General features: G+C 42.2%; 1 protein-coding gene across 8 annotated transcripts in view; it reads right to left on the bottom strand.

The window, feature by feature from the left end:
• Positions 1-3663: 3663 nt before the first annotated feature.
• The window catches only part of LOC139422693 (mitogen-activated protein kinase 10), a 119772-nt gene continuing 107164 nt past the window's right edge, over positions 3664-16271 (bottom strand). For 5 of the 8 annotated variants that reach the window (XM_071173914.1, XM_071173915.1, XM_071173910.1 and 2 more), the window contains 3 exons: positions 15874-15937; positions 14282-14359; positions 5294-6843 (listed from right to left, as the gene is read on the bottom strand). In XM_071173914.1, the coding sequence (XP_071030015.1) occupies positions 6701-6843; positions 14282-14359; positions 15874-15937 (285 nt within the window). In that variant the 3' untranslated portion in view covers positions 5294-6700. Of the gene's footprint in view, positions 3929-5293; positions 6849-14251; positions 14360-15873; positions 15938-16271 lie in introns of those variants that run through there. The other 3 variants (XM_071173911.1, XM_071173916.1, XM_071173917.1) reach the window with 3 other exon arrangements.

The raw sequence follows: 16271 nt of genomic DNA, 5'->3' as shown, positions 1-16271 counted from the left end.
AGTGGCTAGTGATATATTTACATCATTTCCCATCAATTCCCATTATTAAAGTGGCTGGAGTTGAGTCAGTGTCAGTGTGTTGGCAGCAGCCACTCAGTGTTAGTGGTGGCTGTTTAACAGTCTGATGGCCTTGAGATAGAAGCTGTTTTTCAGTCTCTCGGTCCCAGCTTTGATGCACCTGTACTGACCTCGCCTTCTGGATGATAGCGGGGTGAACAGGCAGTGGCTCGGGTGGTTGATGTCCTTGATGATCTTTATGGCCTTCCTGTGACATCGGGTGGTGTAGGTGTCCTGGAGGGCAGGTAGTTTGCCCCCGGTGATGCGTTGTGCAGACCTCACTACCCTCTGGAGAGCCTTACGGTTGAGGGCGGTGCAGTTGCCATACCAGGCGGTGATACAGCCCGCCAGGATGCTCTCGATTGTGCATCTGTAGAAGTTTGTGAGTGCTTTTGGTGACAAGCCGAATTTCTTCAGCCTCCTGAGGTTGAAGAGGCGCTGCTGCGCCTTCTTCACGATGCTGTCTGTGTGAGTGGACCAATTCAGTTTGTCTGTGATGTGTATGCCGAGGAACTTAAAACTTGCTACCCTCTCCACTACTGTTCCATCGATGTTATCATCAATCTTATACGAGGGTTTAGTCTCAAATGGAAGTATCTCTGTATAGTGCACTTCCCTATAAAGTCCACTACTTTTGCAATACCCATAGTTCACTACCCATAGTGCACTGATAAAAAGTGTATATAGAGAATGGGGTGCCATTTGGTACACAACCCAGACATCTAGAATGTGCAGACGAAAAACTGCCTGAACAACAGCAAGAGGAGATAGCTGGGATATCTCCTCCTATCTCCCCCTCCACCTTTCAACAGGCTTAAACCTGGCTGACAACAGTATTAACCACAACTGTGAATTCCAGATTATGGAAGAGAAGAAGGAGAAGAGGGAAGTGGAATATATTATTGATCTGTCATTCTGCCCCCTGAACAAGGTAGTTAACCCACTGTTCCTAGGCCGTCATTGTAAATAAGAATTTGTTCTTAACTGACTTGCCTGGTTAAATAAAGATAAAATAAAAAATATACAAAATAAAATAAAAATACAAAGAATAATACTACTTCAAAAGCTGTCAGTTAAAAATAAAAATCATTTTCCGTATCGTGTCCGTTTGTTGAAGTTTTTAGTCTTTGCACACTTGAATGTTTGTGTCCTTCTTTGGGAATTTTATTTAGACGGAAAACACAGCGATCCTTATGAAGTAGTACAGTCATATATTGTACTATCACAGAGGGACATGTTATAGACCTTAAGTCGTCCTTATCTTTGGGTGGGGAAACTGTTCGGGATATGAGTATTAAAAAAAAACAACACCTGACAGGTGTGGCATATCAAGAAGATGGTTAAACAGCATGGTCATTACACAGGTGCACCTTGTGTTGGGGACAATAAAAGGCCACTCTAAAATGTGCAGTTTTGTCACAGTGCAAATTTTTAGGGAGAGTGCAATTGGTATGCTGACTGCAGGAATGTCCACCAGAGCCGTTGACGGAGAATTGAATGTTCATTTTTTTTTACCATAAGCCGCCTCCGTTATTTTAGAGAAGTTGTGTAACCACGCCACGTGTAACCACGCCAGCCCAGTACCTTCACATCCGGCTTCTTCACCTGCAGGGGAGACCAGCCATCCGAACAGCTGATGAAACTGAGGAGTATTTCTGTCTATAATAAAACCCTTTTGTGGGGAAAAACTCATGAACTGTAGTAACTCTGTAAAATCGTTGAAAGTGTTGCATGTTGCGTTTATATATTTGTTCAGTATTCATTCACATTAAGATATCTATTCCTTTTTTTACTTGTTTTCATTTAAGCACTTCTCAGTAGATGGTATTCAGACTTACCTTCTGCAGTGGGTTAAATGCGGAAGACACATTCGAGTTGAATACATTTGCTTGGACAAAGGTATCCCCCTTTCCCTTTCTTTTCCCAGGTGCATAAGGATCTTTGCTGGTGCGGCTCCCTCTCGCGCTTTGAATACATGTAATTCAACCACTGAAAACCCTCCCACTTGCTGTCCACCAGATTTTCTGTTGGAGTTTTCATTCAATAAAGTTGAAAAAGCATGAAACATTGCTCTATATTTCCACAACTGTCCTTCACCAGGGGGTATAGTAGCGTATGTAACAAATATGGTTTTCATGCTTTAAATATACAAACCAACAAAAAAAACTCTTATTTCATCCCTTTATTGAAATGTAAGGACACTGATCAAATAAGACATTTACAGATACAAAACAAAACAACTTAGAAGGTATTCTGCTCAGTTGCTAGGTAACTATATAGGTCAGAAGAACTTAGAAGGTATTCTGCTCAGTTGCTAGGTAACTATATAGGTCAGAAGAACTTAGAAGGTATTCTGCTCAGTTGCTAGGTAACTATATAGGTCAGAAGAACTTAGAAGGTATTCTGCTCAGTTGCTAGGTAACTATATAGGTCAGAAGAACTTAGAAGGTATTCTGCTCAGTTGCTAGGTAACTATATAGGTCAGAAGAACTTAGAAGGTATTCTGCTCAGTTGCTAGGTAACTATATAGGTCAGAAGAACTTAGAAGGTATTCTGCTCAGTTGCTAGGTAACTATATAGGTCAGAAGAACTTAGAAGGTATTCTGCTCAGTTGCTAGGTAACTATATAGGTCAGAAGAACTTAGAAGGTATTCTGCTCAGTTGCTAGGTAACTATATAGGTCAGAAGAACTTAGAAGGTATTCTGCTCAGTTGCTAGGTAACTATATAGGTCAGAAGAACTTAGAAGGTATTCTGCTCAGTTGCTAGGTAACTATATAGGTCAGAAGAACTTAGAAGGTATTCTGCTCAGTTGCTAGGTAACTATATAGGTCAGAAGAACTTAGAAGGTATTCTGCTCAGTTGCTAGGTAACTATATAGGTCAGAAGAACTTAGAAGGTATTCTGCTCAGTTGCTAGGTAACTATATAGGTCAGAAGAACTTAGAAGGTATTCTGCTCAGTTGCTAGGTAACTATATAGGTCAGAAGAACTTAGAAGGTATTCTGCTCAGTTGCTAGGTAACTATATAGGTCAGAAGAACTTAGAAGGTATTCTGCTCAGTTGCTAGGTAACTATATAGGTCAGAAGAACTTAGAAGGTATTCTGCTCAGTTGCTAGGTAACTATATAGGTCAGAAGAACTTAGAAGGTATTCTGCTCAGTTGCTAGGTAACTATATAGGTCAGAAGAACTTAGAAGGTATTCTGCTCAGTTGCTAGGTAACTATATAGGTCAGAAGAACTTAGAAGGTATTCTGCTCAGTTGCTAGGTAACTATATAGGTCAGAAGAACTTAGAAGGTATTCTGCTCAGTTGCTAGGTAACTATATAGGTCAGAAGAACTTAGAAGGTATTCTGCTCAGTTGCTAGGTAACTATATAGGTCAGAAGAACTTAGAAGGTATTCTGCTCAGTTGCTAGGTAACTATATAGGTCAGAAGAACTTAGAAGGTATTCTGCTCAGTTGCTAGGTAACTATATAGGTCAGAAGAACTTAGAAGGTATTCTGCTCAGTTGCTAGGTAACTATATAGGTCAGAAGAACTTAGAAGGTATTCTGCTCAGTTGCTAGGTAACTATATAGGTCAGAAGAACTTAGAAGGTATTCTGCTCAGTTGCTAGGTAACTATATAGGTCAGAAGAACTTAGAAGGTATTCTGCTCAGTTGCTAGGTAACTATATAGGTCAGAAGAACTTAGAAGGTATTCTGCTCAGTTGCTAGGTAACTATATAGGTCAGAAAAACATGTAGATGATGAGTCTTTATCTGCATTTTAACAACAGTCCCAGTGTGTTTAAAAAGTAGGTTCCAATTTCTACATGATTAAGTTAGTCAAAGATGCAACGATTCCATGGTGATGGTTGTAGTGTACTTCCTATAGAGAGGACATGGGTATCGGTCAGTAGTGGTGACTATGTGCAGGTAGGTGCAGACAGTGGCACCATGCGGAAACAGATTGAACAGGACAGGCCAGACACTAAGGTTTCAACATCTCTGGTAAACTTTCCCAAACTTCACAGGTTTTCATGAAGTTGAAGGATTATAAAATGGAGGATTCCTGGGATCAGGAGGGAATGAAAAGGGAGGGAATCATCCAACTGGGAATCCTCCAACCAGGATTTTCTGGAAAACCTGGGACTTCTGGGAAAGTTACCAGAAATGTTTCAACCCTACCAGACACCAACTTCATTTCAATGCTTGCTGCGTTGTTGTTATTACTGCATATCTAAGATGAGGAAACGGCATCATTCCAAACAAGGCACTTCCCATTATTCAGGTTCAGTCTATGAAATAATAAATAATCAATAATAAATAAACTTCCAGTTAAAATCCTTCTTTTTAACATTACTGGTTTTATAGGTAGTCGGTATATCAGCTGATTCCCTTTTGACAAAATATGGCATTACAGTAAGTAGTAGGCATTACAGTAAGTAAGTAGTAGTCATTACAGTAAGTAGGTAGGCATTACAGAAAGTAAGTAGTAGTCATTACAGTAAGTAGTAGTCATTACAGTAAGTAGTAGTCATTACAGTAAGTAGTAGTCATTACAGTAAGTACGTAGTAGTCATTACAGTAAGAAGTAGTCATTACAATAAGTAAGTATTAGTCATTACAGTAAGTAGTAGTCATTACAGTAAGTAAGTAGTAGTCATTACAGTAAGTAGTAGTCATTACAATAAGTAAGTATTAGTCATTACAGTAAGTAGTAGTCATTACAGTAAGTAAGTAGTAGTCATTACAGTAAGTAGTAGTCATTACAGTAAGTAAGTATTAGTCATTACAGTAAGTAGTAGTCATTACAATAAGTAAGTATTAGTCATTACAGTAAGTAGTAGTCATTACAGTAAGTAGTAGTCATTACAATAAGTAAGTATTAGTCATTACAGTAAGTAGTAGTCATTACAATAAGTAAGTATTAGTCATTACAGTAAGTAGTAGTCATTACAGTAAGTAGTAGTCATTACAGTAAGTAGTAGTCATTACAGTAAGTAGTAGTCATTACAGTAAGTAAGTATTAGTCATTACAGTAAGTAGTAGTCATTACAGTAAGTAGTAGTCATTTAAATGTAAATGACAGATGTGATTGAGGAACTAAACTATTCTATGAGGTAACCTCTTGACCCCCCCCAAAGCGTTCTTCAGATAGTAACACACACATATATGTCTCCTTCTCTCCTCTTCTTTACTCTTACTCTTCTTGACACAGAAACAGAGTGAGTGACCACCCTGGTTGGTGGGTAGGTGACATTGGGAATGACTGGCTGTGGGTGGGTGGGCCGGTCCACAGCCCGGCGGCGTGGTGCAGGCGTGCAGTCAGAAGGGATTTTATCATTTCATTTCAACAAAAAACACAAAAAAATAAATGAGAACTTAAGGTTCCAGCTCAGCGACAAGCTTGGGGTCAGTCCCATTGTCAATTCAGGAAGTCAATGGAAAAATTCAGTTCCAAATTCCAAACTTCCTGAATGTGTTTCAATGATGAAAATATGGAATTAGAATTGGAATTTCAGTTGACATTCTGAATTGACTGAATTGAAATGGAATTGACCCCAATCCTACTCAGCAATGACAGTGATAGTACTGTACGTCCCAATGGCTTCTCCTGCAGCCAATCACTACAGTATGTATGTTAATATATATATATATATATATATATAGCTATCCATCATTAACTAGAGCTCCCCCATCCCTGGGTTTCAGCACCACTCCGGTTGAAAAGTTAAATTACTTATGTTATATAAACAAAAGTATCTATAGTCATTTAATCATATAATTAGAGTTAGCTTTTGTAATCATGCAGCAGGTCTAACAGGCAAGGGGTTAAACTAAGGTGAAAGGTCAAGGGGCAAAGGTTAAGGTGACAAAGGTCAAGGCGGTGATCTCATGTGGCAAGGTGCGCTATAGACGAACTTCCAGTACTGGCCATCAGTCCCACTCTGTCTGTCTGTCCGTCTGTGTGCCTAGCTCGCTGCTGAACAGAATGACATATTTACAGAAGACAGGGGGCGCTGTGCTGTGTGGAACACTAGCACTAACCCCTAGCAGGAATAACTGTATTCAAACACACCTATCTGTCACACCCATACAGGAGACAACCCCAGGTTCAAGCCTAGAGGTTATCAAAACATACCGGTACCGTCACATAAGGTGTGGGGGAAGTGAATCGAGGTTTATATAGTACTGTGTAGTAATGACCAATAAGAGAACACCTTGCCACATTGACTGAAGCACAGACGCTTGCAAGGTATTGGGGGAATGAACAGCCAGTTGTAATGACACTTTACAGAAAGATGTCTGTCTAAGCTTTTTGTATTTTTTATGATGCCATATAAGGGGGAGATATAAGTAAAGCAACTAGAAGTTCATAAATATATTTCACTTTAGTTTATTTGAGTTTTTTCGTTATACTTTTGTGATTTATTTTTGAATGAAAATGCAGGCTTAAATTTTAGAATCATAATTCTTATAGTAATTACTTTATGTTTCCTTAATCATCCCATTCATATCATCATTTTTTTCTCTTTTAATCATTTTTGTTCTTTTTCAGGTTTCGGTTGGTAGGTAGGTTGGTAGGTAGGTTGGTAGGTAGGTTGGACATTGTGTTTCACCTTCTGAAGAACATGGGGTTACGCAGGCAGGCTGCTAGTCACCTGCAACAACCCAGGGGTCCTGCAGAGGTCTCCAGGCTGCTGTCGGTGTCTGAGGCCAGGGTCTGGTCGGTGGACATGGAGGAGATATCGTTGACGGAGGGGGAAGGGAGGCTCTCACCACTGCTGTTCACGGCTGCACCTGTGCTGAGGGAATAAACAGGCAGCCGGGATTACAATGAACTAACAGCCCCGCAGACACTAATACATAGACACAGTCACAGTCAGCTACAACCATTACTGTGACACATATAACCCTTACTGTGTCATACAGTCAGTCACAACACAACCCAATGTTACACAAGGAACCGTACGTGTTTACAAATCACAGTGACAAACCAGACATGAGAGAGGCAAGTTAATAAGGCTGTCCTCTCTCTCCTCAGAGACAGTAACAGAACAAGTTAAGGCTGTCCTCTCTCTCCTCAGAGACAGTAGCAGAACAACTTAAGGCTGGGGTCCACTGTCCTCTCTCTCCTCAGAGACAGTAACAGAACAAGTTAAGGCTGTCCTCTCTCTCCTCAGAGACAGTAACAGAACAAGTTAAGGCTGTCCTCTCTCTCCTCTGAGACAGTAACAGAACAAGTTAAGGCTGTCCTCTCTCTCCTCAGAGACAGTAACAGAACAAGTTAAGGCTGGGGTCCACTGTCCTCTCTCTCCTCAGAGACAGTAACAGAACAAGTTAAGGCTGTCCTCTCTCTCCTCAGAGACAGTAACAGAACAAGTTAAGGCTGGGGTCCACTGTCCTCTCTCTCCTCAGAGACAGTAACAGAACAACTTAAGGCTGTCCTCTCTCTCCTCAGAGACAGTAACAGAACAAGATAAGGCTGTCCTCTCTCTCCTCAGAGACAGTAACAGAACAAGTTAAGGCTGGGGTCCACTGTCCTCTCTCTCCTCAGAGACAGTAACAGAACAAGTTAAGGCTGTCCTCTCTCTCCTCTGAGACAGTAACAGAACAAGTTAAGGCTGTCCTCTCTCTCCTCAGAGACAGTAACAGAACAAGTTAAGGCTGTCCTCTCTCTCCTCTGAGACAGTAACAGAACAAGTTAAGGCTGTCCTCTCTCTCCTCAGAGACAGTAACAGAACAACTTAAGGCTGGGGTCCACTGTCCTCTCTCTCCTCAGAGACAGTAGCAGAACAAGTTAAGGCTGTCCTCTCTCTCCTCAGAGACAGTAGCAGAACAAGTTAAGGCTGTCCTCTCTCTCCTCAGAGACAGTAACAGAACAAGTTAAGGCTGTCCTCTATCTCCTCAGAGACAGTAACAGAACAAGTTAAGGCTGTCCTCTCTCTCCTCTGAGACAGTAACAGAACAAGTTAAGGCTGTCCTCTCTCTCCTCAGAGACAGTAACAGAACAACTTAAGGCTGTCCTCTCTCTCCTCAGAGACAGTAACAGAACAACTTAAGGCTGTCCTCTCTCTCCTCAGAGACAGTAACAGAACAAGATAAGGCTGTCCTCTCTCTCCTCAGAGACAGTAACAGAACAAGATAAGGCTGTCCTCTCTCTCCTCAGAGACAGTAACAGAACAAGTTAAGGCTGGGGTCCACTGTCCTCTCTCTCCTCAGAGACAGTAACAGAACAAGTTAAGGCTGTCCTCTCTCTCCTCAGAGACAGTAACAGAACAAGTTAAGGCTGTCCTCTCTCTCCTCAGAGACAGTAACAGAACAAGTTAAGGCTGTCCTCTCTCTCCTCAGAGACAGTAATACTAAGATTCTATTTAAAGGTCCCTAAAAGACCTTTCCATATTCTGTGTGTTCAGTAGCAGCATGTCAAAGTAAAAGAGATGAAACGTGTAATAAACAGGGCAGAGGATGATAATCAGTTCTAAACGGGTCCAATTGAAAGGACTCTCCGGGCTTCTTATTATAATACGCAGAAGTCCAGATGTCGTCCTTCATCTTCCCCTTTTAAAGGATCAGACAGGGCTATTTCATTTCATTTCACAGCAAATGGCTCCATCGATCATTGTTCTCTTCCCTTTTCCCTGTCTTTCTTTGGCTTTTTAGATTCAAATAAATCTGATTGAGTTGGTTCTGTTTTCCAAGATGGATTCTAGGCTATACCAGAGCCAGATATGGTAGACTAAAAGCATTTGCAGGAAACAAATAGATTAGAGTGAACATCTAGTTAAAGAGTAGGATAGAAAACTGAAGAGAACATTATTTAAGCAGGTAGGAATACAGAAGGCATTCTGTTATTATGTAATAACTCCCATAGAGAACAGTTTTATCCAGTGCTTGACTTGGGCAGAAGCTCACCGGAGCCAAGTACAGGCACCTCAAATGTTCTACTGCTTGAGCTCCTGTTCCTCTTATAGAATATTAGCTCAAAAGTATTGTGGAGCTCCTGCACCTAAATATAAAACAGTACCTATTTCAGTCAACTGGTTTTATCTAGACTTATACATTACATGGCCAAAAGTATGTAGACACCCCTTCAAATTAGTGGATTCGGCTATTTCAGCCACACCCATTGCTGACAGGTGAATGGCCATTGTTGGCAGTAGAATGGCCTTACTGAAGAGCTCAGTGACTTTCAACGTGACACCATCATAGAATGCCATCTTTCCAACAAGACAGTCATAGGATGCCACCTTTCCAACAAGACAGTCATAGGATGCCAACTTTCCAACAAGACAGTCATAGGATGCCACCTTTCCAACAAGACAGTCATAGGATGCCACCTTTCCAACAAGACAGTCAACAAGTCAAATTTCTGCCCTGCTAGAGCTGCACCGGTCAACTGTAAGTGCTGTTATTGTGAAGTGCAAAAGTCTAGGGCCAACAACGGCTCAGCCGCAAAGTGGTAGGCCACACAAGCTCATAGAACTGGATCGCCGAGTGCTGGCAATCCGTTGGACGAATCGGGGTTTGGCGGATGCCAGGAGAACGCAATCTGCTCTAATGCATAGTGCCAACTGTAAAGTTTGGTGGAGGAGGAATAATGGTGTGGGGCTGTTTTTCATGGTTCGGGCTAGGTTCCTTAGTTCCAGTGAAGGGAAATCTTAACGCTACAGCATACAATGACATTCTAGATGACCTGTGCCTTTCCTGTTTCAGCATGACAACGCCGTTGTGCACAAAAAGAGAATTTTACTGCTTGCGTCAGTGTCCGACCTGACTAATGCTCTTGTGGCTGAATGGAAGCAAGTCTTCGCAGCAATGTTCCAGCATCTAGTGGAAAGCCTTCCCAGAAGAGTGGAGGCTGTTATAGCAGCAGAGGGGGGACCAACTCCATATTAATGCCCATGATTTTAGAGTGAGATGTTCGACGAGCAGGTGTCCACATACTTTCTGCCATGTGTATCACTGCCTCATAATCCACAGTCACTAAGTCTGTAGTGTCACATAACGCATGTCCTCTACACGTACACCTTTCATCTACTCGAGAGGAAACGATCCCACTCGATCCAGAGCATACCAAAATGGTGAGGTGATTTGTACAAAAGACATCCACTGTGCAGGCGGACCATAAATCTCCTGTTCATCAGGCGGGGGGTTAATAAAAAGACAGTGGGAGACATTTCTGCTGACCACCAATAAAACGAGGAGGCTAAATCACAATTTATGGCTCAAACGTCGATTGTATCCAACCCCACAGTGGCAGGTTTACTCAGAGACAGAGCAGTAAGGGGGAGATATCCGGTGCTCACACAGTGGCTTCTACATCAACGTAAGTTAACTGTGTATTCTTTAAGGACAAAATAAACATATAAAACCATTCTAAGGTTTGAGAATCCTGTATCAAACATGACACGTCACATTCTGAAATAATCTAAGATTACCTAAATGCTATATTCTACATATATCCTCCCATATAGAAATGTTGCCAAAGAACCGTAACCAACACATAAAACACATTGCATTTGCATCCATCCACAACCAGTATAGTAGATTGTTCACTGTGCCAGCCAAGCGGTCATCTATTTCTCCTGACTCTACCTGGGTCTGTGTAGAATGACAGGTGGTTTATCACTAAACCCTAAAGTTGGTTCTGCCTCCTGGCTGGCTATGTGGTGGTCTATCACTAAACCCTAAAGTTGGTTCTGCCTCCTGGCTGGCTATGTGATCTCTGAAAGCCCTGAGCCAAGTACTGCTGAATGGCAGTGCTCCAGAGCCTGGTACTGCTAATGCTGTGAAATACTGCCGTCTGGGACTCTTCAGCACTGCGTCTGTTCTCTGCTCGCCTCAGCACTAGGGCTACCCATCTGCTTAATTGCAGGAAGAGAGAGGGATGGAGAGAGGGAAGGAGAGTGAGGTAGAGGGATAAGGGAGGGAGGGAGAGAGAGAGAGAGAGAGAGAGAGAGAGAGAGAGAGAGAGAGAGAGAGAGAGAGAGGGAGGGAAAGAGAGAAAGAGAGTGAGGTAGAGGGATAAGGGAGGGAGGGAGAGAGAGAGAGAGAGAGAGAGAGAGAGAGAGAGAGAGAGGGATAAGGGAGGGAGGGAGAGAGAGAGAGAGAGAGAGAGAGACAGAGAGAGAAAGAGAGAGAGAGAGAGAGAGAGAGAGGGAGAGAGAGAGAGAGAGAGAGAGAGGGAGGGAGGGAAAGAGAGAAAGAGTGGGACAGAGAGACAGACGGAGGGGGAGGGAGACAGTGACAGTATCGCACTGCGGATTAAACCACTTCCAGGCCACTGTCCCCTTAACAGAGCCCTAACAAGGAAGTCTGTAGACACTGAGCAATCCCCAAATACAACTTCCATAGTGACACTTTGTACAGTATAAAAACGCTCTCTGCCAAAAACAGCTGAGGAGAACGACCGAGACAAGTTGTTTTCCTCTCAGCAGCACTAGACTGGACTGACGCCATAATGTTAACAATTCTGTGCCAGCATGACTCCACACCGCCCTCAAGTGGCCATTCAAGGGAATTTACACTACCCATTTTACAGAACATATTTATAGGGCTGAAAATATTTATCAAATAGGACATCTTAGAAGGCCAGCTCAGAACGAGAGAAATTCTAGTGTTTCTCTGGAAGAGCAAGGACCAAAGACCCCAGCTTTAATTCATGATATGTTACAGTACAGATGTGAAAGTTCATAAGTAATAAATAAACACTGAGTGTACAAAACATTAAGAACACCTGCTCTTTCCATGACAGACTGACCAGGTGCAAACTATAATCCCTTATTGATGTCACCTGTTAAATCCACTTCAATCAGCGTAGATGAAGGGGAGGAGACAGGTTGAAGAAGGATTTTTAAGCCTTGAGACATGGATTGTATGTGTGCCATTCAGAGGCTGAATAGGCTAGACAAAATATGTAAGTGCCTTTGAACGGGGTAATGGTAGTAGGTGCCAGATGCACCGATTTGTGTGAGAACTGCAAAGCTGCTGGGTTTTTCCACACTCAACTGTTTTCCATGCGTATCAAGAATGGTCCACCACCCAAAGGACATCCAGCCAACTTGACACTGTTGGAAACTGTTGTAAGCATTGATGTCAATATGGGCCAACATCCCTGTGGAACACTTTGGACACCTTGTAGAGTCCATGCCCTGATGAATTGAGGCTATTCTGAGAGAAAATGTTTTTTGGGGGGTGACACCCAATAATAGAAATGTGTTAGTAATATTTTGGACAATCAGTGTATGTATATATATATATATATATATACACTGCTCAACAAAATAAAGGGAACACATAAACACAATAAACATCCTAGATCTGAATGAATGAAATATTCTTATTAAATACTTTTTTCTTTACATAGTTGAATATGCTGACAACAAAATCACACAAAAATTATCAATGGAAATCAAATTTATCAACCCATGGAGGTCTGGATTTGGAGTCACACTCAAAATTAAAGTGGAAAACCACACTACAGGCTGTTCCAACTTTGATGTAATGTCCTTAAAACAAGTGAAAATGAGGCTCAGTAGTGTGTGTGGCCTCCACGTGTCTGTATGACCTCCCTACAACGCCTAGGCATGCTCCTGATGAGGTGGCGGATGGTCTCCTGAGGGATCTCCTCCCAGACCTGGACTAAAGCATCCACCAACTCCTGGACAGTCTGTGGTGCAACGTGGCGTTGGTGGATGGAGTGAGACATGATGTCCCAGATGTGCTCAATTGGATTCAGGTCTGGGGAACGGGCGGGCCAGTCCATAGCAACAATGCCTTCCTCTTGCAGGAACTGCTGACAAACTCCAGCCACATGAGGTCTAGCATTGTCTTGCATTAGGAGAAACCCACATACATATGGTCTCACAAGGGGTCTGAGGATCTCATCTCGGTACCTAATGGCAGTCAGGCTACCTCTGGCGAGCACATGGAGGGCTGTGCGGCCCCCAAAGAAATATCCACCCCACACCATGACTGACCCACCGCCAAACCGGTCATGCTGGAGGATGTTGCAGGCAGCAGAACGTTCTCCACGGCGTCTCCAGACTCTGTCACGTCTGTCACATGTGCTCAGTGTGAACCTGCTTTCATCTGTGAAGAGCACAGGGCGCCAGTGGCGAATTTGCCAATCTTAGTGTTCTCTGGCAAATGCCAAATGTCCTGCAGTGTTGGGCTGTAAGCACAAACCCCACCTGTGGACGTCAGGCCCTTATACCACCCTCATGGAGTCTGTTTATGACCGTTTGAGCAGACACATGCACATTTGTGGCCTGCTGGAGGTCATTTTGCAGGGCTCTGGCAGTGCTCCTCCTGCTCCTCCTTGCACAAAGGCGGAGGTAGCGGTCCTGCTGCTGGGTTGTTGCCCTCCTACGGCCTCCTCCATGTCTCCTGATGTACTGGCCTGTCTCCTGGTAGCGCCTCCATGCTCTGGACACTACGCTGACAGACACAGCAAACCTTCTTGCCACAGCTCGCATTGATGTGCCATCCTGAATGAGCTGCACTACCTGAGCCACTTGTGTGGGTTGTAGACTCCGTCTCATGCTACCACTAGAGTGAAAGCACCGCCAGCATTCAAAAGTGACCAAAACATCAGCCAGGAAGCATAGGAACTGAGAAGTGGTCTGTGGTCACCACCTGCAGAACCACTCCTTTATTGGGGGTGTCTTGCTAATTGCCTATAATTTTCACCTGTTGTCTATTCCATTTGCACAACAGCATGTGAAATGTATTGTCAATCAGTGTTGCTTCCTAAGCGGACAGTTTGATTTCACAGAAGTGTGATTGACTTGGAGTTACATTGTGTTGTTTAGGTGTTCCCTTTATTTTTTTGAGCAGTGTATATAGCCTATATTACCTTTTCCATAGAGTAGGGGGACAGCAACCTTTTTAATCAATGCACATGAATCCCTTACTCCGTACAGATATTACTTTAAAAACGCCTAAATCCGTACATTAATACCATTCAAATACAGATTTATCATTGTACATACACAAAATACGTACGGTTGGTCAAAAAATACCAAATCTACAGTTTAAACCGATACTTTTACATACAGATATAATTACTCATGTACAAATCATACACTACATGTCTCGGAAAAAACAAGACGAGAGACAAAGACGAATGGTGGTCAACGTACGGATGAATTTCTCTGTTACAAAGAAATGTCCAGTGAGTGATTATATTTATAATTCAACTTACAGAGGGGACTAGGTTATGCACTGAGAGTACCTGAGGTAGAGGGTTGTCCCTTCACCACCCCGTTCCTCGTCCTCTCCTCAAAGTTCATCACCTCTTTGTAGATTAGTTCTGGAAAGTGAGATTGAGAGAGAGATAGAGAGCGAGCGAGAGAGCGAGGGAGGAAAAGTTGTGGAGAAAAAAAATCTTTCAAATGGCAGCAGAGAAATCTATTCTCCTCTGCTCTACTAGTCCATTCTATGAGTCTAATTACCATGGCAACAAATACACTGGAAAAGTTATTATACAAACTCAAATAGAAAATGAATGAGTAGAATGTATTGTTGGCCAGCTTCAAAAGACAGTGGATCAGTGGAAAAAAGATTAGAATTGGGCTGCCTATATAAACGCAGCCAATAAACTCCTCAGATAGAGGCCTCCTTAGCAATATAATTACAACATACCTACAGTTGAAGTCGGAAGTTTATATCCACCTCAGCCAAATACATTTAAACTAAGTTTTTCACAATTCCTGACATCTAATCCTACTGTAGTAAAAATTCCAGTTAGGATCACCACTTTATTTTAACAATGTGAAATGTCAGAATAATAGAGAGAATGATTTATTTCAGCTTTTATTTCTTTCATCACATTTCCAGTGGGTCAGAAGTTTACATACACTCAATTAGTATTTGGTAGCATTGCCTTTAAATTGTATAACTTGGGTCAAACGTTTAGCCTTCCACAAGCTTCCCAGAATAAGTGGGGTGAATTTTGGCACATTCCTCCTGACAGAGCTGGTGTAACTGAGTCAGGTTTCTAGGTCTCCTTGCTCGCACAAGCATTTTCAGTTCTGCCCACAAATGTTCTATAGGATTGAGGTCAGGGCTTTGTGATGGCCACTTTAATACCTTGACTTTGTTGTCCTTAAGCCATTTTGCCACAACTTTGGAAGTATGCTTGGGGTCATTGTCCATTTGGAAGACCCAAGATTGTTTATATTTTAATTTTGTTTTTAAATGTTACCCCATTTTTTCGCCCCATTTTCATAGTATCCAATTGTTTTTAGTAGTTACTATCTTGTCTCATCGTTTGTTTGTACAGATGAACGTGGTACCTTCAGGCGTTTGGAAATGGCTCCCAAGGATGAACCAGACTTGTGGAGGTCTACAATTTTGTGGAGGTCTACAAAAGGTCTTGGCTGATTTCTTTTGATTTTCCCATGATGTCAAGCAAAGAGGCTCTGAGTTTGAAGGTAGGCCTTGAAATACATCCACAGGTACACCTCCAATTGACTCAAATTATGTCAATTAGCCTACTGGAAGCTTCTAAAGCCATCACATCATTTTCTGGAATTTTCCAAGCTTTTTAAAGGCACAGTCAACTTAGTGTATGTAAACTTCTGACCCACTGGAACTGTACTGTGATACAGTGAATTATAAGTGAAATAATCTGTCTGTAAACAATTGTTGGAAAAATTACTTGTGTCATGCACAAAGTAGATGTACTAACAGACTTGCCAAAACTATAGTTTGTTAACAAGAAATTTGTGGAGTGGTTGAAAAACGAGTTTTAATGACTCCAACCTCGGTGTATGTAAACTTCCGAATTCAACTGTATATACTCTCAAGATGTGATATGTTTACCTTTCCATTCATCGATGGAGTGTTCTCTCTCATCCAGCTGCTTGTCGTAGATAGCAGGAGGCGGCTGGAGGGAGAAACACAAGGATGACTGATTGTGTCTGCTGAAGCCGGTTTTAGCTACGGCTAAGAGATGAGTGACACCTAAGCACTGCCAGTATCATGAAAACATTTAAATAATATCTTAAAAACACTTTGAAGTTTCTACATTAAATGGCACAAGCTCTAAACATACGCAACACTAGCCATATTTACACACAGACACACAGAAATATGTTTTATTCATATTTGAACTTTATTTAACTAGGCAAGTCAGTTAACTTCTTTGGGACTGGGGGGCAGTATTGAGTAGCTTGGATAAAAAGGTGCCCAGAGTAAACTGCCTGCTACTCAGCCATAAA

This window comes from Oncorhynchus clarkii, chromosome 12 (genome assembly GCF_045791955.1).
Source record: "Oncorhynchus clarkii lewisi isolate Uvic-CL-2024 chromosome 12, UVic_Ocla_1.0, whole genome shotgun sequence".
Classification (NCBI taxonomy): Eukaryota; Metazoa; Chordata; class Actinopteri; order Salmoniformes; family Salmonidae; genus Oncorhynchus; species Oncorhynchus clarkii.
Note: the sequence above shows the minus strand (reverse complement) of the source record. Positions and strands in the feature narration are given on the sequence as shown.